At 48.5% G+C, this 21,488-nt stretch overlaps 2 protein-coding genes across 6 annotated transcripts in view; one reads left to right on the top strand and one right to left on the bottom strand.

Moving 5' to 3' along the window:
- Positions 1 to 13,491, top strand: part of KANSL3 (KAT8 regulatory NSL complex subunit 3) — a 33,476-nt gene extending 19,985 nt beyond the window's left edge. For 3 of the 4 annotated variants that reach the window (XM_063139335.1, XM_063139334.1, XM_063139336.1), the window contains 8 exons: positions 2,039 to 2,230; positions 5,332 to 5,419; positions 6,366 to 6,520; positions 7,403 to 7,515; positions 8,725 to 8,947; positions 9,552 to 9,706; positions 10,507 to 10,669; positions 12,765 to 13,491. In XM_063139335.1, coding sequence (XP_062995405.1) covers positions 2,039 to 2,230; positions 5,332 to 5,419; positions 6,366 to 6,520; positions 7,403 to 7,515; positions 8,725 to 8,947; positions 9,552 to 9,706; positions 10,507 to 10,669; positions 12,765 to 13,321 — 1,646 coding nt within the window. In that variant the 3' untranslated portion in view covers positions 13,322 to 13,491. The remainder of the gene's footprint in view (positions 1 to 2,038; positions 2,231 to 5,331; positions 5,420 to 6,365; positions 6,521 to 7,402; positions 7,516 to 8,724; positions 8,948 to 9,551; positions 9,707 to 10,506; positions 10,670 to 12,764) is intronic. The other variant, XM_063139337.1, reaches the window with a different exon arrangement.
- Positions 13,492 to 15,017: 1,526 nt separating this feature from the next.
- UFM1 (ubiquitin fold modifier 1) lies at positions 15,018 to 19,542 on the bottom strand. 2 transcript variants are annotated; one of them, XM_063139168.1, is made up of 6 exons: positions 19,473 to 19,542; positions 19,324 to 19,380; positions 18,995 to 19,052; positions 18,299 to 18,338; positions 16,463 to 16,495; positions 15,018 to 16,004 (listed from the first exon to the last, which is right to left on the bottom strand). In XM_063139168.1, coding segments are annotated over exons 1-6 (258 nt in total). In that variant the 5' UTR covers positions 19,475 to 19,542; the 3' UTR covers positions 15,018 to 15,936. The 2 variants fall into 2 exon arrangements, with proteins under 2 accessions (XP_062995238.1, XP_062995239.1); XM_063139169.1 differs by lacking the exon at positions 16,463 to 16,495.
- Between the last annotated feature and the right edge of the window lie 1,946 nt (positions 19,543 to 21,488).

The following is a 21,488-nucleotide window of genomic DNA, read 5'->3' as shown; positions in this document are numbered from 1 at the left end:
TCTTTCCCGGTCTTGACAAAAAACTTGATCCCATAACGACGTCTTCATTCTCCACAGGGAAGCAGCTAAAAGATGGTTTGAAAAGGTTGCGGAGCCTCAAGGATGCCCCCAACTGGGGACCTGCTCAGTATTTGCATTCTGCTCCGTTAAACTCGGTGGCTGCAAACTGCCAATGAGTGGAGTCACGCGTGAATACTTGGGTTGCTTTGAGCTACAGTAACTCCCAGCAGCTTTGACAAATGAGATTCTTCTCACTCTCGGCACTGCTTAATGCTTTAGCGCTAGCTTAGAAGTTTGTGGTTTCTTTGGCTGCTGGGAGTGGGGAGGCAAAAGGATACCCAGCTGTGAAATGGGACAGCAGGAAAGTCCTTGCGGCTGTTTAGTTCAACAAAGATCAATTGGGTATGAATACGTTTCAAACTAGTCCTTATCCCAAGTGATGCGAGAGCAGAGCTAGGACCAAGCTTCAGAAAGATACTGTTTGTTCTGTAAAGTGGCCAGCGGGCACAGCTGGCTCCCTGGTGAAGGTGGCTACTTGGCGTGACGCTAGTTTATGAGCTGTTGCCCCATTTACAACAAACAAATGAGCTTACCGCCTGCTGTTCGTGGAAAAAATTAGGTTTGGCTCTCAGTTAATATTTCATTGCAGAACCATCCCTCATTCAATGCTGTGGCTTCTCCAAGCGTTTTGTATTAGCCATGTAATATAGAACCATCCTAGTCAACTTGCCGTAGTCGTTCATGGGCCAACTTCTCTCCTTCCATTTGAACTCAGAATAACAAAGGGGTCAGTGTCCAGGTTCCATTGTGGCTTCTCCCCCTGCCTTCATGTGTGCTGTGTGCCCATTGTTTACATAATTACCCACGCTGCAGTGCAAGTTGGTGTCTCGTCCAGGCCTAGTGTGTGGCTTGACAGGGTGGCTTCATACCCACCCTACAACCCACGACTTGCAAGCCACCTTGTGCACCAGGTTCAGATGACACACCAAATTGTACTACAGTGCAGGTAATTATGCAAATGATGGGCGCGGGGGAGGAGGAGGAGAAGCTGTGACGGGTTCCTTTTCCCCTGTAGTCGTCTGAACACCCGCTGTGTGTCCTGCGTCAGCTCATTTGGGATGTTCACATGTGTTTTCCCATTGTTGAGAGGCATGCTTAAGTTTCCGGTCCTGGGCTTTGTCTGAAATCCAGGGAAAATTAAGTCCTTCCCTCATTTTCCCATCCCTTTGTATGTTAGGGTGCATTTCTGAATATTCTAATTTCTCACCAAAAGATGGGTCTTCAGTCATGCTTTTTAAGTAGATGTACACCGCTTTTACACTTTTCTGGACCACAAAATTACTTCGCCCTTTTTGCTTTAGTTTAAAGCGAAGAAGGAACCCTATTGCCCCCCTGAATTAATATGTATTTTGTTAGAAACAAAATAGCACTCTGTAGAAGCTATGGAGCGCTAAAAGGGTTAAGTTTAGCTTGCGCTACAGAAGGGTTTGCCCCTGAATTTTGGTGGCAACTGGGTGGTTTTTAAACAGTGCAGCCCATGCAGTGGTGTGGGTGTGTGTGTGTGTCAAGTTTACTGTTCAGTCTGACATGGGGAGGAGCTCTGACTTTTGTTCAGGGTGTGGTTTTAGGAACTTGGAGCACATCACTTCTTTATCTCTCAGCCTGAAAATGCAGTAAAAACGAAAGAGAATACCTAGCTAGCATTTGCTATGCTTTGAAGATTAAGAAGGTGATGAGCATTAGAAAGAAACTAACTGCACAGCCCAGCCCTGGCCATAAGTCCTGATGAAATCCTAGGGCTTAATTAAAAGTAAAAATCATCAGGATTGTGCGGAATGTCTCAGCGATTTCAGCGTGAGTTAGTTCTAAGTGCATACACTTAGGATTGCACCCGCACTGTGGAATCTGGTAAGCCACTTTTTGCACAGGGTAGCATGGAGGAAGGTGCAGAGGTCCAGATGGGCACATGTCCAGGTTTGTGCTGGTGCTTCCAGTGCCCTCCATTTCAGGTCGGCTCTCTTTTGTTATCTGGTTCCAGTCTCTTCGGAGCAGCAGCAGCCAGAGGCAGGGGAGAAAGAAGACCTGCGAATGCAGTTGAAGAGGCCCCAGGCCCCCAGCCCAACTCACTGCAGCAAGTCTTCCAAGCGAGCCAAAATCAAGGTGACCATTGTCTCCCACGGGGAAGCAGCTGGCACAGGGAATGGAACAGCTCTGGAAGTACCATCAGAAAGTGAGTTCTAGGAAGTGGAGCTAGCTGGTAAATACCGAGAGGGAGGCAGGAGACCTGAGGAGGAAGTGGCGAGTATAAGGGTCACCGGTTATGTATCGTGTTTCGACAGGATGAGCCGCGGGTGGGGCTGATGGATTAAGGGCTTGTTCTGATGGCTGGGCAGGGTAAAGCAAGTGCCTGAAACCCCCCTAGTATCTGGCATGCAGAGTTTTGGCAGTTGCCTTGGTTCCAGAGAGTAATGAGATATTACGCTTTGTGAGCAAGTCCTAATTGCAGTTTAAGTCTGCAGAGTGTTTACTATATTTTTTAGAAGCAGACATATTTTAGAGCCTGAGCCCATGTTCATTAAATTTCAGTTACATTACAGAGAGGCACTCTGTATTCCTTGCGAGGACTGGATGGCCAATGGCATCACAGAACAGAGTCCCATTTGAGGCTTCATTGTACGGCATCGAGAGTGAGGGAAAGGAGCAAAATGGGGGGGGGGGCAGGAAGGTTCTCAATTAACATTACAAGATATTTCATGAACTACGTCTTAGTCTCATAAAGAGTCAGAATAGTAGAGTTGGAAGGGACCTGTAAAGCCATCGAGTCCAACCCCCTGCTCAATGCAGGAATCCACCCTAAAGCATCCCTGACAGATGGTTGTCCAGCTGCCTCTTGAAGGCCTCTAGTGTGGGAGAGCCCACAACCTCCCTAGGGAACTGATTCCACCGTCGCACTGCTCTAACAGTCAGGAAGTTTTCCTGATGTCCAGCTGGAATCTGGCTTCCTGTAACTTGAGCCCGTTATTCCGTGTCCTGCACTCTGGGAGGATCGAGAAGAGATCCTGGCCCTCCTCGGTGTGACATGCTTTCAAGTATTTGCAGAGTGCTATCATATCTCCCCTCAGTCTTCTCTTCTCCAGGCTAAACATGCCCATAGCCTGGAGAAGAGTGTTAAGCAGTGACATTTTGCTGCTAATTTTTTATTTTATGTGCCACTATTCCCCTGATCCAGTTGATGAGAGGCAGAAAATAGCTGTATGGGACCCATCTGGGCATGTTGACTTTCAAAGATCTGGTCTTCGTTCTGGTCAATTTTTAATGATATTTTTCCTTGTTACGTCCGTGGGCTTTGACTTCCATGTTAGCTGCCCTAAAGCAAAGAAGTTGGAGACTTTGCCCGAAAAAAAGAAGAAGCTTCTTTCTGGGACCTCACCCTCCTGAGAAGGATGCGCATTCCATGGGATTCTGTTGCTGGCTTGTGTTTGGTTTTACAGATGTTTCAGCACAACTCATTTTCAGATGTCGTCATAACTTTGAGACAATCTTGTGGCCTGAAATACAAAGTTAATTACACATGGGCCTCTTGCAAGCCAAGTGACGCAAACTAGAATTTTTATTGGTGTCCTTTTAAAGGTCACTTGACACATTTGTTGATGCCTATCTGTTGTGATTCTAAGCCCCCCTGCCGGTACGAGAGAAGAAAGATGTCTTCTGTGTAATCCACAAAGCTTTATTCAACAAACAAACATCTCTTCTCACCTGAAGGGTGTCCAAATGCTAGGAGCTTTGCTCTAACAAAGCTAAGCAGTTGCCTTCAACTCAAGCAGGGCTGTTCCCAGGATTCCGACAGACACTTTTCATCAGGGAGGGTTTTCCATTCTACCCTAAGAGACTGCCCCCCACCTCCTCTCAACTCCACCTTCTTGGCTCTGCAGTGGAACCCGGGATCTGTCAACTCCAATTTCCCTTCCCCTTAGACAGAGGCTGAGTTCCTAGGAGTGGGGGTGGGATGGTCTCTGGACCATCTGCGTTCTCACAGATAAGATGCTGTGAAGATTCATCCTTTACTGCTGAAGAGTCTTGGAGAATCTCCTACCCACTTCCTGTGTTGGCCGGTCAATTTCTGGTCCTTGTTTTTCTTTGGATTCTGAGTCTGATGGACCCCTGCAACCCCTTCCCCACACTAGGGAAAACAGGCCTGATCCTGACAGGTGTGCTAGTCAGGAAGTTGGGATTGGCCACAGCTCTCTGAATTAAGCATACGCAGTGGTTTGCCACCACATGATGTGTTAAGCAGCGCTCAGGTACAAGGAAGGGGCTAAGCATGGGGGTGGTGCTTGCTGGGTAAAGAAAGGCTGCAGATGAGAGCATAGTGTGGCAGCACCACATTGCAAGAAGTTGACTCCTGGGAGAGTTGTCCAGTGATTCATGTTAGTACTTTGGATAACTGTGAACTAGGTGAGTGAAGAGCAGCAACATGTAAAGCGCTGTAGATGCTGAACCAGCTGGGACTCTGGAATGGAAGCCGGAGGAGGCTGTTGATGCCAGTCTTCTACAAACAATCCTCCAAGTAGCACAGGACTGAATGGATCTGTTTGAGCACGTTGGGACATGGAGTTTTCCAAAGCTGCACTTCTGTAAATCTTTCCTTGGTTAATTAAACCATAGGGTTTTTTTACTGTCCAAATTAACTAAGATGGGTTCCTTTTAATTTCTTTAATTATCCAAACTTTATTTCTCTTCACAGAAAATAATGAAATAAGAAGTAATCTTGAACCACACAAGAATTCCCTCTTACCATATGTGGACAGGAGGAATATGCAAGATACATTTTCATTTGTATCCAAAACACTGCAATAAACACATAATTTTAACTTGTTTTGGTTCCTGTGTATTTTATAAATGCTTTAGGGGAGTACTGACAAAATCAGATTCATTAAGTCAAGTCATGCTATAAATTATTGGCTGGAGAAAATCGGTAGGTAGGAAGGGGCAGAGAGGTAGAATGGAACGAACAGAGATAGAAGTAATATAAATGAAATAAGCACTTCAGGAGTGTGTGACAACCTGAAGGCCTGGATTCCCAGTGCTTTGGGAGCAGTGGCTGAATCTGTCCCATTTGTTAAATTTCTGTATTTTCTGTACTTGCTGAGTCTCACGATGTCATGGTATGTTTTGCATCTTTCACAGCATTGCCATCTTATAAAATGCTGGAGGTTGGTACCTGACCGTTTTACCGTTCCTTCAGATACGCTGCTGCTATAGAGAGGCTTACTTAAGCGTGTCAGAGGAGAACCTCCATGGAGTCCCCTTATGGCTTTTTTCATTTTGCAGTAGCTGCAGCGAAGCCTCTTGCTGTGACCTTGGGACAGACTGTGGCAGCAGGAGCGAAGGAGGCAACAGGATTGTTCACCACCCCAAAGTGAGTATTTGCCAAGCAAGGCGCTGTGAGTTGGTGCCCCAATGTTAAATCCCAGCTCCCTAAGAACTTCAGTGATTGAAGGACAAACAGAAACTTCTGGTCCATTCAGTCAGGGGTGAGCAACTTGTAGCCCAAACATCGGGGGGGGGGGGCTTCCTGCCCCTTCCTGATTTAGGGCTAGTTCATACAAGCAGATGTGAATGAGCCACTAGACATCTCAAAGAGAACTGTCATGTTGCCTCTCTAATCTCAGATCACCAATGTTTTTCCAGTAGGAATCAGTTCCCACCTCCCACTCTGAGAAAGAATTTATTTATGGAATTTGCTGCCACAAGATGTAGCATAGCAATGGTCATTAACCTGAGGATGGATCTATCAGTGGTCATTAGTCATGAAGATCAATGCGCACACAAACTCCGCCACCCTCCAGATCCAAAAGCTGCCTGCCTCTGAGGACCAGTAGCTAGGGAACAACATGAGAAGAGGAGAGGAGAGGAGAGGAGGGCCTTCATTCAGTCCCTGCTTGTTGGCTTCCCAGAAGCATCTGGCTGGCTGCTGTGGGAAACAGAATATTATGTTCTTAAGCGATATGCATGCATGTGTGAACTGCTCTAGTGCTGCACAGAAGGAGCAATGAAATCCGGGCTGCGGAGGGCAAGTGCACTCCAGAGAGGGTGACTCTAAAGCTGGACAGCCCTCTGTCAGGGTTCCTGCATTGAACAGGGGGTTTGATGCGATGGCCTTGTAGGCCCCTTCCACCTCTCCTATCCTATGATTCTAAGCCAGTGACTCCAAGGGCTGCACTGCAGGCAAGGGAGACAAACCATGTGTTTCAAAGGAAAGCAAAAATGCTTTGTGTGTCTGAAGAAGGAAGTCGGTGTGTGACCCTGCCTAGCTACCTGGGGCTGGGGCTTTGCTAACACATGGCATCTCCTAATTTTCCTAGGCTGAGTGCTGTAGCAGAGAGCCCTTCTGCCAGCCCTGCTCCCTCAGCCGCTCTGCCCAGCAGCACAGCCCCGAGTGCTTTCCATGCCCTGCAGAACAGACTGGCAGCCAGTAGCACCCACTGCGTTCAGGCTCAGCCCGCCAGCACACTCCAAGGTAACAGCTGACTGTGTGTCCTTCTGCCAGGTAAGTATGGAGAGCCGTTGATGTCAGCTAGCGCTGCCTTTGGCCTGGATCTGAGGATCCCTTTAGGAGCTGAGCACTCCGCGATGGAGGTGGATTGACAAGAGGTCACATTTGAGATACTTGTTATTACATTTGTACCCTACAAACCTTCATCACACAGTGCCCCCAGGGTGGCTAGCAGTGGAAGATAAAGAGCAAGAGGCAGTGTGGTGTAGTGGTCAGAGTGTGGGACTGGGACTAAGGAGAGCCAGGTTCTAGTCCCCACTCGGCCATGAAGCTCACTGGGTGACTTTGGGACAGCCACAAACTCTCAGCCCGACCTACCTCACAGGGTTGTTGTGAGGATAAAATGAAGAGGAGGAAGGCCATGTAAGCCACCTTGGGTTCCTTACAAGAGAGCAAAAGGCGGGATATGAATGTAATAAACAAATTAAACAAAATAAAAACCATGCAAGTCATCAATTAAAATTCATAACAAAGAGAGCAGCAGATAAGAAACAGTCAGCAAGAGAATAAATGTGAGCTAATACCAGATTCACAGTGGTTTAAGAAGCCTGGGAGAAAGTTCTGGGCTTTGCACTGAAAAGGGAACCGTGTGGAAGCCAGGGGAGCCCTCTTGGCAAGTGGACTCCAGAGGCAGTGCGCCATGGCAGCGCTCCCTTTCACAGAGAGCCGAGGTGGCTTCGGACTCCAGAGATGGCTGGCCAGGCATGTGGCTGCCCGGGATTGCCAATCCAAAGCAGCTCTTGAATTGCCTCTCGGGCTCATTGGCTCCGGCAGCAGCTGCTGCGTTTGTTTCCTGAAGAAGGACCGAAGCCCGATCCCCTCCGCTTCTCTTCGGTTTCTCTGTAGGGGCAGCGTCAGCCAGCAGCCTCCTGCAAGGCTTGAGCTTCAGTCTGCAGGACATCGGCCCAAAGCCAGCAGCCCTCCCAGCCAGCGGGGCTCCTGCAGGACCCTTGGTGCAGGTAGGCAATGTGTGGGCGGGGGGGCAGGGTGCAATATGGTGGGGGCCCCTGAGGGAGCTTGGCCTGCAGTAGGAGGGAAAGAGAGCTTTAATGAAGTATGGGGCCGTGGGTTGGCAGCCAACCTTTATTTGGTGCGGGGGTGGAGAGCTTCACCCTACCCGGTGCCTGTTTACCCTACCCTGTGCCTGTTTGCATTCTCTTTCCCTCCTTATTGTTTGCTACAACTTTATTAGATTGTAAGCCTATGCGGCAGGGTCTTGCTATTTACTGTTTTACTCTGTACAGCACCATGTACATTGATGGTGCTATATAAATAATAATAATAATAATAATAATAATAATAATAATAATAATAAGCCACACCCTGCGTCCTTGTACTCGGCGGCCTGCTCCCCCTTGCGTCTTCCTCAAATTGGGATCAGCTACAAGAAATGAACAGTCAAGAAGAAAAGGGCTGGAAAGGCACGTTTAGATGTTGGCCGTGCCAATTTGGCCAACTGGAAAGCTGTCTGTGAAGTCAAGGAATGTTAAAACTGGGACTGTATCCACGCCAGGGATGGACACTCATGTGAGCTTTTTTCTCCTCGTTCCGTGGAATGACTTTGGCTCAATTCAGACAACACATTTCTCAACGGTGGTGGTTTTAGAACTCCACAGTGGAGTTATTACACCACCGTTAAGAAATGTCTGGCGGGAAAAGTCTACCCCACGGTGGAGGTTTTTTTGGGAAAGCACTCCACACAATATCCACACTGTGCAGAGGAGAGTTCCTGCACAACCATTGTGAGGCGGGCTCCGTGGCATTTTCTGTTGAGTTGACTTTTCCCACTGGCTACAGAGTTCCCTGGCAAGGAGCGAATGCCACTCTAGGAGAGCTGCAGTGGCTGATGGATTTTACTAAACTCCATGGTAGCCCACAGTCACACAATGGTGGAGTTAGAACTTGTGTGGGGAGCGTCCCCTAGAAACCTGAGTGGAGTTTTCACACTGCGTTGACTAACGTGTTGCCTGAACTAAGCTTTTATCTGTATTTTCTGCCCGGTGTCCACGCAGAGCACTGTTGCACTCTGGTTGTTCCGTTGGAAGAGGCACACCTTTGCTTAGACCCTCAGATATCAACCGGGTGTTGGAAAATGGGTCTGTCTTTGTGCCCAGTGATGGGTGTTCTTGCCTTCTCATTGCAACTTGTTCCTTTTTCACACCATGCAGACCTCAGCCCTGAAGACCTCAGCCCCACTCCAGAACCTGACCACTATCACCACCAGTGCAGGCACCATTGTCCGTACAATCCCCGTTGCCACATCCTTATCCTCTCTTGGAGCCTCAGCTGGTGCAAAGCCCACCACTATTCACCAGCTCCTCACCAACGGGGGGCTGGCAAAACTGGCAAGCAGCCTTCCTGGCTTGGCTCACATCTCCGGCCAGGGGGCAGGTAAGAGTCCAGGGAAGAGTTCTTCTCTCCCAGGGAAACTGTTCTATCTCTTCTCCTTGGACAGGCCCAGTGGGGGGGGTGGGGGGGTGCTAAGGTCATTGTGCCAGTCTTAATGAGAGAATGAGGCCATTTGAGATGAACCCCACCTCCACCCCAAGACGCATACATGTGAATGGAATGGGGTGTTTCTCCACTTTGAAGCTTGCATCGGTGGGACCCAGAATCCAGCAATAAACGCATGATGTAAATGAAGTCAGCTGCAAAAATGTGTGGTTGAGCAAATGTTCCAGCCGTTAGCTGATGAGACCGGCACCTGCTCTCATGCCTCCAGGGCACAAAAGCCTGGATGAAGAGAGAGTGTGATGGAAAACCGGACTTGGACTGTGGAGACCCGGTTCACATTTCCACTGAGCTGGGAAGCCCACGGGTGGCCTTCGGCCCGTCCCCGTCTCTCCGCCTGTCCGGCCTTGTGGGTTTGTTCGGAGAAGGTGGCCTAAGCCTGTTCCTACCGCCTTGAGCTCCTTGAAGTTAGGGTGGAATAAGCGAGCCTGCTCAGAGCTGGAGCTGTGTGCCCTTCAGCAGCCTTTTCTCTCCTCTCTGCCAGGCTTCAAAGCCCCAACTACCATCACGGTGACCCTGCGGGGACAGGCCAGCCGAGTCACCACCCTCAGCCAGGCAGCCATGGGAGCCGCCCAGCCCCAGCTGGAAGAGCCGCAGCAGCAGCAGCAGCTGCTGCTCACCCAACCTCAGCCACCCCAGGTAATTCTGGCTGCTGGAGCTTTCCTTTGACAGGTGCAAGGAATTGCCACAATTGGCTTCAAGCCTTGAAATGGGTCCTCTGTCTTCTACTCGCCTGTACCAAAGGAGAATGGGGGATGTCCCACCAAGCCTTTGGCTGCCATGTGGGCTCAGCAGCCGGCTCTAAGGTAGGCTTTTGTGTGCCATAGAATCCACCTAGATGCTTTTGCCTCTTCTGCCAACCGCCCAGAGAGCTCTGGCTATGGAGGCGGTATAGAAGTGTAATAAATAAACAATAAATAAGGCCTGCTCTTGGAGAGGGTATGCCTTTCCGTATAGGAGCAGATAAGAATTCCAGATAGACCCATGGCTTTGTCACGAATTCAAAGCCTGCCTTTGCTTGAACCCCCAAAACTGACAGGTCTGGTGGTCATCAGCATCATAGTAAAGATTTGCTGAGTTCGCTTCGACAGGTGCCAGCGCATCTTCAGGCCTCCCATTATTAGGAATAGGGGAGTTGAATCCGCAGCACAATGAAGACGCGCGCAATCCTCGCCCTCTCAAGAGGGGGGCTCCGGAGAGCCAGTGGGAGAGTAGCCCTTGCCGGGCTCCCCAGGCTTAAAAATGTAACCTGAAACAGGGAGTGTGGGGCATGTTTATTTGTCTGCATTTGTGGTGAGAGCCATGGCACTTCTAAGATAATGCAAGCAGTGGTCTTTGGGGGCGTTCCATTGTCTGGGTGACATTTCTTGGTTGCTCATGGTCAGAAAGGCCATCTCAGTGCCCTCCATTGCTGTTCTTGTGGGTGTTGAATGTTTCAGGTCCCAGACAGTTCAGCTGGAAACTTGACCAGCCCAGCTTCCAACTCCACTCCTCCCAGCAAGCTGTTACCCCAGGTGGAACTCAGGAAAGCCCAGCCTGGCGCAGAGATGCCTCCTGCTGACCCTGCATCTCAGCCAGCCTCAGCAGTAGCACCGTCTGTAGGTGAGAATTAGTGGCAGCCCAGCAAGGCCTGGGGGGAATGGGGGGAACTGCGTCATGGGGGGTGGGGGGTGTTGCTTTTGGGGGTTGTAACCATTCACCATGCCACAACTGCCTTGTGAGGCAGGCCAGGTGTGCCTACTTCTGTCTGACTGGTAACCGGTTGCCACCACCCCTTTTTTTCTCTCTAGGGAGTGGGCAACATGTATCCCTCCAGATGTTTGGCCTACAACTCCCATTACCTCTAGGTAGCATAGCTAATGGTGAGGGGTGATGGCAGTTGTAGCTCAAAACATCTGGAGGGCCACAGATCCCCTGCCCCTGGACCAGAGCTATGAGCTGGTTCTCTGCTTGGGTGGTGCTGGCGAGTGGGAGACTTTGGGCAGATGGAACAGAGGGACTAAGCCCTTGGGGAGAAGCCCCTCTCTGGAGAGCCAGCATCTGGCACACAGAGCTCAGGTCCAAACAGGAGAAAGCATGTTTATAAAAGGAGTATAATAAAAGGCAAAAAAGAGAAAGCACAGTAGGCACTTGAAAATGAACGAATGGTTAAAAAGCTTGGTACCCCATTGAACACCCAAGCAGGAGTCGCCCGGGGGTTGCAGCACACGGCATCTTTAGGTGGTCCCAAGAAGGGGGTGACTTGATTGACAAAGGAATAAAGAGCCATGTCCCATTTTTATTACGCTTGACTAGTGTGTGCAGGGCTGGCTGCCTCTCTCATGTTTCACTGATCGGAACAGTACACAAGCAGGAAGAAACCTTTGGGTCTAGAAAGACTTCGATAAAACCCTCTTACGAGCTTTTGGGCTAGAAAAATGTTAAATTAAAAACTTGATTCATCCAAAGGCTTCCAGTGTTGTGGGACCTCGAAGCTCCAGTAAGGAAGTGGGCTGTGGATGCCAGCATTCAGGCCAAGGGTTCTTGTGGCTTTGAAGAAGTGGTTAGTGAAGGACCACGCTCCGTGTCGCATTCATGATTTAACTGCTGTCCTTGAACCAGTGGGTTCTATCATTTTACTCAGACACTGGGTTTGCACGACCCAATAAGCCATGGTGGTTTATTTTGCAAAACAAATGCAGTGGTTTATCATGTTGTTTGTGTGTGGTTTTCCCTTAACGCGGGCTTATTCAGCCAAAATAAGCCCCTCTGATAAGCAACGGTATGTAGTGAGGTTTACGCCAGCTGCGCCCCTTCCTAGAGTCGGAAGACCTAAAGTCGGTCATGCACGCGCTGGTAACTTTGAGGCTCGACTTCTGCAATGCGCTCTACATAGGGCGACCTTTGTACCTAGTCCAGAAACTTCAACTAGTTCAAAATACGGCAGCCAGGTTGGTCACTGGTACACCTAGGGGGGACCATATTACACAACAACTCACTTCACTGGCTGCCAGTTAGTTTCCAGGCGAAGTATAAAATGTTAGTTATTACCTTTAAAGCCCTACATGGTTTGGGTCCAGGCTACCTGCGAGATCACCTTCTCCCATACAATCCGCCCTGCACACTCAGGCCCTCTGGAAAAATTTACTTCAGTCAGTGAAAACTAAACTGAGAGCCAGTGTGATCTAGTGGCTAAAGTGTTGGACTGAGAGTCGGGAGATCTGGGTTCTAGTCCCCACTTAGCCATGGAAACCCACTGGGTGACTTTGGGCCAGTCACAGACTCTCAGCCCAGCCTACCTCACAGGGTTGTTGTTGGGAGGATAACATGGAGAGGAGGAGGATTATGTATGCTGCCTTGGGTTCCTTGGAGGAAAAAAGACATAATATAAATGCAGCAACAACAACCATTACCCAGAGGACCTTCTCTTCTGCTGCTCCCAGACTGTGGAATGGCCTGCTTAACAGTCTTTCTGTTAGCAAGTATATACCAAAATACCTTAGCAAGTATTTTGACCGTTTATTTATTTAATTTATATACTGCCCAATGACGGAAGTGCTTTCACACTTACCTCCTGATCCATTGCAATGAGATGGGGGGTGGGGGTGGATGGGAGTGGATTTGCCTTGGAAGTCTCTTGATGCCATTTCAGTGAAGCCCTGGGCTTGGTTCTAGATAGACGAACTGAGATATCTCTCTTGTCTTCTTTCCTCTGTAGTAACTTCCACAAGCCCCATGAAGACCCTCTATGTGATGTCAGATGCCAAACTGTCTGCACTCACAAAATCTGTCATGGCAGAGGCTACTTCTGTCCCCCTCAAGCCCCCAGTTATCCAGGCCGCTGCTTGCTCGACCTCTTCCTCCGCCCCTATCGGAGCTGTGACCTTTGCCACCTCCACACCACCTGTCAATGCATCTTGCAGCCTGGCGCATTCCAAAATGGGACCTGTTTTGCAGACGACGTCCAAGACAGTGATTCTGACTTCTACGCTTACAGCCATGAAGGGTGACCGAGCCCTAGGACAAAGGGGGGAGAAGGTTAATTTGACCAAAGGCCATGTCCTTGGGGGCATGGAAACCCTAGGCAGGGTGCCTTCCGTTATGGATGACAGCAGTACCATCCTCCACACCAGGGAGAGTCTCACGAACAGGCACTTGCTTCCACAGGGCCTGTTGCCTGCTGCAGCTGGCACGCTTATTGCATTGGGCAGTAGTAGCTTGGGCAATTCTCCCATGGCAGCCACGGCCGGGCCGGGCCTCAGTCAGAAACCATAGCAGCCCCACATGCAGGGTCACCATTTAAATGTTTTTTGCATCTGCTATGGAAGATAAATCTTAGGTTTGAGGGCAGGGGTATTGCTGACTTATTCCTGTCCTTCATGGGTGAGGACACCTCACCTGTTTTGTTCCTTTTGTCACTTTTAATAAACATATCTTTTTGTGTACATATTTCTTTTAATTATTGCTGTAAGGGGGGTGTAAAGCAGTCGTGCTAGAAAGGTAGGCTGTTCTGTCATCTGGGCAGCCAAGGGTTAAAGAAATTGCTATAGCCTCTTAAGAATTTTATTGCTTGAAGGGAGGATGCCAAAGAGGCATCTTGTGGCCTTGGCTGCAGAGGAGTTCTTGTCTGGCCGAGTTTGCCAGAAAAGAGGGGTGAAAAAATCTACCTCCTCATCTTTGGGAAAGGGGAGGGGGAGAATTGGCTGACGGATGGTTCAGAGGGTATCCGTTGGGGAGGCCCCTCCAGTTTTTAGAGGTGTTCGTTGCTGGCAGGGATTGCAAGGCCCTACTTTGGAGTAAATAGAGCAGCTGGATTTTATTGTTTTAGGTTTCTGTGTTGTTCTCGCTTATAAGTTGTTTTTTGCTTATTCTTTAACCCCCTAACCTTACTTGTAAATAAAAACCGTTTACCCCTCTAACCAACTGTGCTGCTTAGCTTCTTGCTGCTGGATCATTGCCACCATGCCCAGTATGCCTGGTGGTTGGGTGAAGAGGCATTAAGTTCACACCCATCTGCCCTTTGGTTACCCTTCCAGGGGTGGGGGGGATGTAATTTTTCACAAGCATTCATTGTAGCATAGTAGTTGCTTCTATTTGGGTTTCTTATAGCATCTTTTACTGGAAAAGTTTTCACAAGCAGTCAGAGGATGGAAAGAAGTGCTACCCTAATAGGAATCTGCTCCAGGTACTTATTTCATTGAGGGTAATAAGTCCAAGATGTCTAGTTTGTGTTAGTGCAGTTATAGATATTGGCGTATTCCTAGAATCTAGATCTGGGCCGAACAACTTGTACCCTTCCAGATGTTTTTGCCTTCAGTTTCTGCTAGCATAGCCAGCTATGAGACGATGGGGGTTGGAGGGCTACAAGTTGCCCAACCATGATCAAAGTCAACATGACCAAAGGCCGTGCTGCTGTCCAAACAGAATGGCTTATTCAGAGGTTGTGGCCTCCTGGGATGCCTAAAAGCAGTGCTATGCCTTGTAGTTAATTCTCCCAAGTTCATACTACATCTCACTCAGTAGGTTTACTAATTTGATTCCTTTTTCTTACTGCACTGGGTTTCGGCAAAAATACAGAAGTATGTGAAAACAAGACATCCGTTTGAGGATCAGTGGCTCACAGAGCTATCAAACAGGCTGCTCAGAGCCTCCATTGCCAAGGCATCCATCATTTCCTCTCCAGAAATCCTGCTCAACATATGCTGAACTTTCACCGGAGATGGGGACTGCACCCATTTAAGATGAACTCTTTGCATTTGCTAGTCTCTGTGGCTGTTTTTACTCACAACTGTGGAAAACAAAAGAACCGGCAGCAAAAGGCTAAGGGTGGAGCCCATCCGAACTTCAACATAAGGTTGGAACTTGCTGAGCACATAATAGCAGCGCTGGGATTTCCACTGCTGTGTCCCTCTCTTCTCAAGCTAGCAGCGAGCAGAACGTGAGCTTGTACAAATAGGCTTGGCAACTTGGATCATATAAAGTATAATTTATTATTCATCCAGCGTAAGATGCATTCCTTGGTAAAACACAAACCACTTTGAAACTACACAATGTCATTCTGAACAAACAAACCAACGTTGGCATATTCAAAGCATACAGATCCTACTTGCAACTTTTCCTCCAACCCAAAAGCAATCTAAGCCTTCAAATGAATCAATGTTTCTGGAATGCAGTAGAGAATTCCTAATTGAGCTGCAAGTCCAAATACGTTTAACTGAAACATAAGTCAGAACATTTGTCACAGCATGTTACTTGATTAACACAATATCATGAATACTTTTCCACACAAGCCAATATTTAAACTAGATGTTCTTAAACATGTGATCAAATCTTCTAAACCAAACTGGCATATGCAAATACTTCAATGAGCAAAATTTACTATGGCTGTAAGAGACACTTGCAAACTCCCTGGAGCAACCTTTCCCAATCTGGTACCCTCCAGATGTTTTGGACTTCAGCTCCCAGTATTTCTCATTGTTGGCCATGTTGGCTGGGGCTGATGGAAGCTGGAACTCCAAAACTTTTGGAGGTCATCAGGCTGGGGAAGGCTACCTTAGAGAGCACAAAGGACAATCACTCGAACAGGTTTTCCTTTTCACTTCAATGTTCAGTGTATTGGGGGCACATGCCTGCTCCATTAGGAATTATGGGTTCAGTGCAAATGCATTCATATATCTGAAGACAGCTCCCATTTAGAAGTTTTTCTTTTCTAAAAATGAGATTCAGCCTTTTTTTTCCTAGTAGGAGTTGACTACTGACACATGGTGATTTCACAGGGAAATGCAAGACACACTGCATTATGGTACAAGGGCTTATTCCTTAGTGAAGAGGCTTACAGAACTATTTGTTTGCTGTGTATATTATCTAGCTGCACATGGACTCTGTACTTGTCAACAGCTCCCAACACGATCTCTGGGAATAAGCCGTAACTCTGAACCATGTTTCAAGAAAATGTTTCCTAATAGAGGAAAAAAGAAAATTATCTAAGTACATGTATAAATGGGATAAATGGGATGGGATAGTCCCCCAGATCAAAACAGTTAAACCTGTTTTGATCTGAGGGACTAAAGCAGAAAACACACATAGAAAAACCATACTCTATATACGGCACTACACACAGCTTTGTACATCTCAAGACTAAGCAGACATGACAGAATGAAACAAAAGAACCAGTGAACAGCAGCAACCGATGGTACAGTAGTTAAATGATCGGGGGAGCAAGTGAGGACTTAAGAAACCTTACTCCTCCTCCTCAGCTACTGCACCACTGGTACAGAAAGGATTGAGGCCCCCATGGAACACCTGGCTTGGAAAGTTGACTGTCTCTCCATGCATGTATTTTTGCTGGCTCAGATGTGGGCTGTGCGATGATCCCAAAGGCCACTGCATTGGGAATCCAGAGAAGACTTTACTTACCAGCTGTCTGTGCAGGGTTTATTCCTATTCCATCTGAGGCAGGGAAACGGGGGGGGAAAAAAGGTAATTTACAAACAAATTAATAAACCCCTCCTCTAAAAATGAACGGTAAGCTGCTTTTATGTCACAGAAGCCTAGCAAACACTGGTAAGTATGAACTTCCCAGGCAAAATTCACTGAAATGTTTCCATGCAATAACCCACCCACCCCCAAAAATATAGGATCTGCACTGGAGCACAGTAACAGTCCTACCCATCAGTGGCAAGAAGGCACAGATAAAAGTTTCTCGATCGTGCTCCCTGCTGCAAAAGCTATCACAGCTTTCATTCTTGTAGCAAATAACAAGCAGACAAACTTTGCTATTGAACCCCAACAATGTTATATCAAGTTCCAGAACACTTTTATTTTTAAACTCCCTTTTGCATTCTAGGGAGGATATTAAAATGCCAAAATTATTCTTAGTGTAGAAGCTTTTTGGGCAAACTACTTGGGCTCCGTTCAGATGCTAGCGGTGAAGAGAGAACTGAGGAAGAGCCAGTGCTCTTCAATAGCAAGCCCAATCCCACCACCACAGGAACTACTGCCCTTCACTTGCTTAAAGCCAGCAATCCCCCCTGTCTCCCTCTAGACCAGCCTTTCTCAACCTGGGGCGCTCCAGATGTGTTGGACTGCATCTCCCAGAATGCCCCAGCCAGCTGGGGCATTCTGGGAGTTGTAGTCCAACACATCTGGAGCGCCCCAGGTTGAGAAAGGCTGCTCTAGACAGTCAGCATGGAGATGTCATAAGAAGAGCCCTGAGGCTGGATCAGACCAAGGGTCCATGTAGTCCAGCACTCTGTTCACATAGTGGCCAACCAGCTGTCAACCAAGGGCCAACAAAGCAGGAGGACATGGTGCAACAGCACCCTCCCACCCATGTTCCCCAGCCACTGGTGCACACAGGCTTACTGCCTGTGATACTGGAGACAGCACAAAGCCATCAGGAATAGTAGCCATTGAGAGCCTTTTCTTCCAGGAATTTATTCAACCCTCTTTTAAAGCTATCCAGTTAGTGTCCATCACTACATGGGAGTGAATTCCATAGCTTAACTATGTGCTGTGTGAAGAAGTACTTCCTTTTATTTGTCCTGAATCTCCCACCAATCTGCTTCATGGGATGGCCCCTGGTTCTAGTATTGTGGAAGAGGGAGAAAAATATCTTCCTGTCCACTTTCTCCACACCAAGCATAATTTTGTACACTTCTATCATATCTCCCCTTAGCCTCCTTTTTTCAAAGCTAAACAATCCTAGCTATTGTAACCTTCCCTCATAGGAGAGATGGTCCAGTCCCTTGATCATTTCAGTTGCCTTTTTCTGTCAAAGGTTGTAATGTCAGCCAAGCTATACAACCAGCTTTACTCCACCCAAAGTGTAGAAATTGGCTTTAGATCCCAAGAATTCTTCAGCCAAGCCAGGTAATTGGAAAAACAACCTTTGCAAGAGGCTGGCAGACCACCTTTCATCCTTGCTTGCCTTTGGGGCCATGTTCCTTTTTTCCCTGCAGCAGCATTGGCAGTGAGAATGTTCCAGACTGGAAGAAAGACTCCATTCTGGGTCCCTCAGATCCCTGCAGGGGAAGGGAAGGGGAGGCAATGCCGTGACCAGCCACCGACCATCTCTTACTAGCTTGCTGCTGCATTCAAAGGAGCCAAAAACGCCAAGGTTGCTTTTCTACTGCTGCTGCTGCTACTATAAGGCATCTGGAAATTTAGAGGAGCTTCTGTCAGCCCATCATGCTGACCTCTGACATGAGGCCGGTCTCAAAAGTTATTACGTTACAGCACAAAAAGACTTACCGTTTGTTATAATAGCACTAGTTCCTGCAGGGACTTTGAACTAAATAAAACAGAAGTATGGCACATTAAAAACAGAACTTCACCTAGGCACCCCTCTCTAGGCTGCACTTTATGCAAAAAGACTTCTCAATGCAATGCTATTCTGCTTCAGCAACACCACAAAGTTACACTACCACATTATTTTATGGCTTCTATTATTCTCTCCCCTTTCCTTTTGTGTCATGTCTTTTAGATTGTAAGCCTGTGGGCAGGGACTGTCAAGAAATACTTTTGTAAGCCGCCGTGAGAGCCTTTTTTGGCTGAATGGCGGCATAAAAATACTTAAATAAATAAAATTAAAAAAAAATAAAAAACTATAAAGCAGCAGATATGTGGGGTTCAATTGCAGCGCTGGGAGGCAGCCAGAATCATAAAATAGCAGAGTTGGAAGGGGCCTACAAGGCCATGGAGTCCAACCCCCTGCTCAATGCAGGAATCCACCCTAAAGCACCCCTGACAGATGCTTGTCCAGCCGCCTCTTGAACGCCTCTAGTGTGGGAGAGCCCACCACCTCCCTAGGTAACTGATTCCACCGTCGCACTGCTCTGACAGTCAGGAAGTTTTTCCTGATGTCCAGCTGGAATCTGGCTTCCTGTAACTTGCGTCCATTATTCCGTGTCCTGCACTCTGGGAGGATCGAGAAGAGATCCCACTTACTTCTTCTGCAGCGAACTTCAAGACAGCAGTGAACGGGGTGCATTCTGGCACGCTCAATCTACGGGAGATCACAAATAAGGCATCCGGGTTAGGCGAGGACGCCCGTGCCCCAATCACTGAGCGAGGAGAACCGCGGCTGCGCGCCTGGGCTCCAGGGAAGCGCCGGGCACCGCCACCCACCCGGAAACGCGCACGCGTAGGCCCGGGGCGCCCCCTGGCGGTTCCGGCTGGGCCGGATATGACGACAGGCCCCTACCGCCCACCCGAGCGCGACGTGTCGAAGTGGCCGGCGCATGCGCGCCTCCGTTCCTCGACAGAGAGAGACTCACACTTTGTACGGCAGGCGCGGGTCTGAAGTGAGCGTGACCTTGAAGGTGACCTTGGACCTGCGAGGAGAAAGGGGGAGAAAGCGGCGTCAGCGCCGGGCGGGCAAAGCGGGGCCCGAAAGAGCCGAGGCAGCGGCCGCCAGCCAACTCACATCGTCCCGTCTCAGGCGGCTCCTGACGCTCCCACTTCCGGAGCGTACGCGTGTGCGTCACCTCCGGATGCGGGTTATCTCCCCGCAGAACTATAAAATGAGAGAAACGCGCCTGTGCCTGAATGGGCGACTTCCGAGCTCCCATTGAAGAAGTGAGAGCTGCCCGTACAAAGAATGAGAGAAGCCGAGATGCCAGCCGACTTTTAATGAGTGGCTGCTTTATTTATTATTGTTGTTGTTGTTGTTGTTGTTGTTGTTATACATTTTTATAGCACCCCCCCTCGCCGTTTCTGGCATCGAGGCGCTTAACCATAAAACAATTTCCATTAAAAACCCTCAGCCCACATTAAAATGTAAACCACCCTGACTTTCAGATTAGACTGTTATACTGCTGTGTTTTAAAACAGTTTGATACTGGGGGATTTGTTTGATGTGCTGTATTTTAACGTTGTTTTGATGTTTCACTTTTTCCGGGGGGTGGGGGAGTATTTTTAAAGGCAGGATGGAAGTATTAGAAAGAAAATATACCTCCGTGGTAGATGCTGTGCTGTCAAGGGCTCACAGCAGCTCCGCAATGCCGCCCACTGCTAATATTGCAGGGGGTGGGGATCTACACTACTGATTTAAAGCGCTTTATAACAGTTTTGACAACTGTTGGGGCCCAGGACACACTGCACAGACAGGTTTCAAAACATTTTCAAAGCGCTTTGAAAGCAGTAGTGTAGATCCCACCCAAGGCAAAGGCCGGCTGAGCCCGGCGGGGCCTCTCAGCTTCCACCCCCTTCCTGCCCCGTACAAAGTACCCCTCACCTGGCAGCAAAGGTCCATCCCCTAAAACACATCCATGGCTCCGTTTGTGTGCAGAAGCCTCACACTCTGCTGACTTACGGGCAGAGGCATTGCATTTTAAAATGTAAGGCTTTTATTTTTAAAACTCGCATGGAATACTACCCCCTATCATGGCTGCTACATTTTCTTTGTGGGGTGGGGGGTGACAGATAGTTGCTGGAAAGTGGCAGCTACAGTACAGACTTGGATTTCTCCATTGGTTTCTATGGGCCTCACTTCCCATTAAAAAAAACCAATTGAAACTGGACATTTAAAATATATGAACCTATTATATGTTTCTTCCTCTGTAATTCCACGTACTCTTAATTTCTAGAGTTTCAAAGCCTTCCCAACTTCTTTGTTGCTTTCAGTGCTGTGGGAGTGAGGTCTCCTTGGGACAGAAGTGAGAGCTGCCCACAGGAAATCACTGAGACATGCAGGGTTTCAGTGTCATGAGTAGGCAGCAGCTGGCCCTGCTGGGAGAGGTCCTGCGAAAGAGGAACCACAGGGGCGGGCATGGAGGCCATGGAGCCCGAGTTCACCCCCACCCCTGCTCCAAGATGCGGGGATCCTATTTAAGGCCACCCTGGGAGATGGCCGTCCAATCTCTGCTCAAAGACCTCCAGCTGGGGAGAGACCGAGACTGAGACCACCACCCAGGGCCGGTGCTACCATAGAGGCCACTCAGGCGGCTGTCTAGAGTGCCAAGCTGCGCCGGGCACAGCGCAGCACTCACTTGCGTTGGCTGTGAGCCAGCCCGGCCTGAGGATTCAGCTGGGCCTGGGCAGGTGAGATGGCGCGCCCGCCCAGCCGAAGCGAAGCCAGGGACGCTGGGGTGGGGGTGGGGTGACTCCATGTTCGGACTTCCGGAATGCGCCCAGAAGAGAGAAAAAGAGAGAGAATGTATGGGTGAATGGGGTGCATCATGGGGTCTTTGAGTGAATGCATGTGTTCATGTGTGTGTTTGTTTGGAGTGAGTGATGCTGAGTGTGTGTGAGCGAGTTGGGGAGGGGGATGATTTGGAGGTGACATTCCTATTGAATAATGCATTTTAGACCCATAGACGTTCCTTTCCAATTTGTTTGCTATAATTGGCATCACGTATTTCTTGCACTTTAAAATAAATTTAGCAGTTTCAAGTTTTGTGCTTCTTATTTTTTCCAGGAAGCATCTGTTCTTAAAAATCAA

Source organism: Elgaria multicarinata, chromosome 12, assembly GCF_023053635.1.
Source record: "Elgaria multicarinata webbii isolate HBS135686 ecotype San Diego chromosome 12, rElgMul1.1.pri, whole genome shotgun sequence".
Taxonomy (NCBI): Eukaryota; Metazoa; Chordata; class Lepidosauria; order Squamata; family Anguidae; genus Elgaria; species Elgaria multicarinata.
This window is presented reverse-complemented; position numbering and strand designations above follow the sequence as displayed.

Coding starts and splice junctions, on each gene's coding strand:
- UFM1 (XM_063139168.1), bottom strand. Junction 16,496..18,298: donor TAGTGCTATTATAACAAACG/GTAAGTCTTTTT, acceptor TCCCTGCCTCAG/ATGGAATAGGAATAAACCCT. Junction 16,005..16,462: donor AAACCCTGCACAGACAGCTG/GTAAGTAAAGTC, acceptor TTCCTCTATTAG/GAAACATTTTCTTGAAACAT.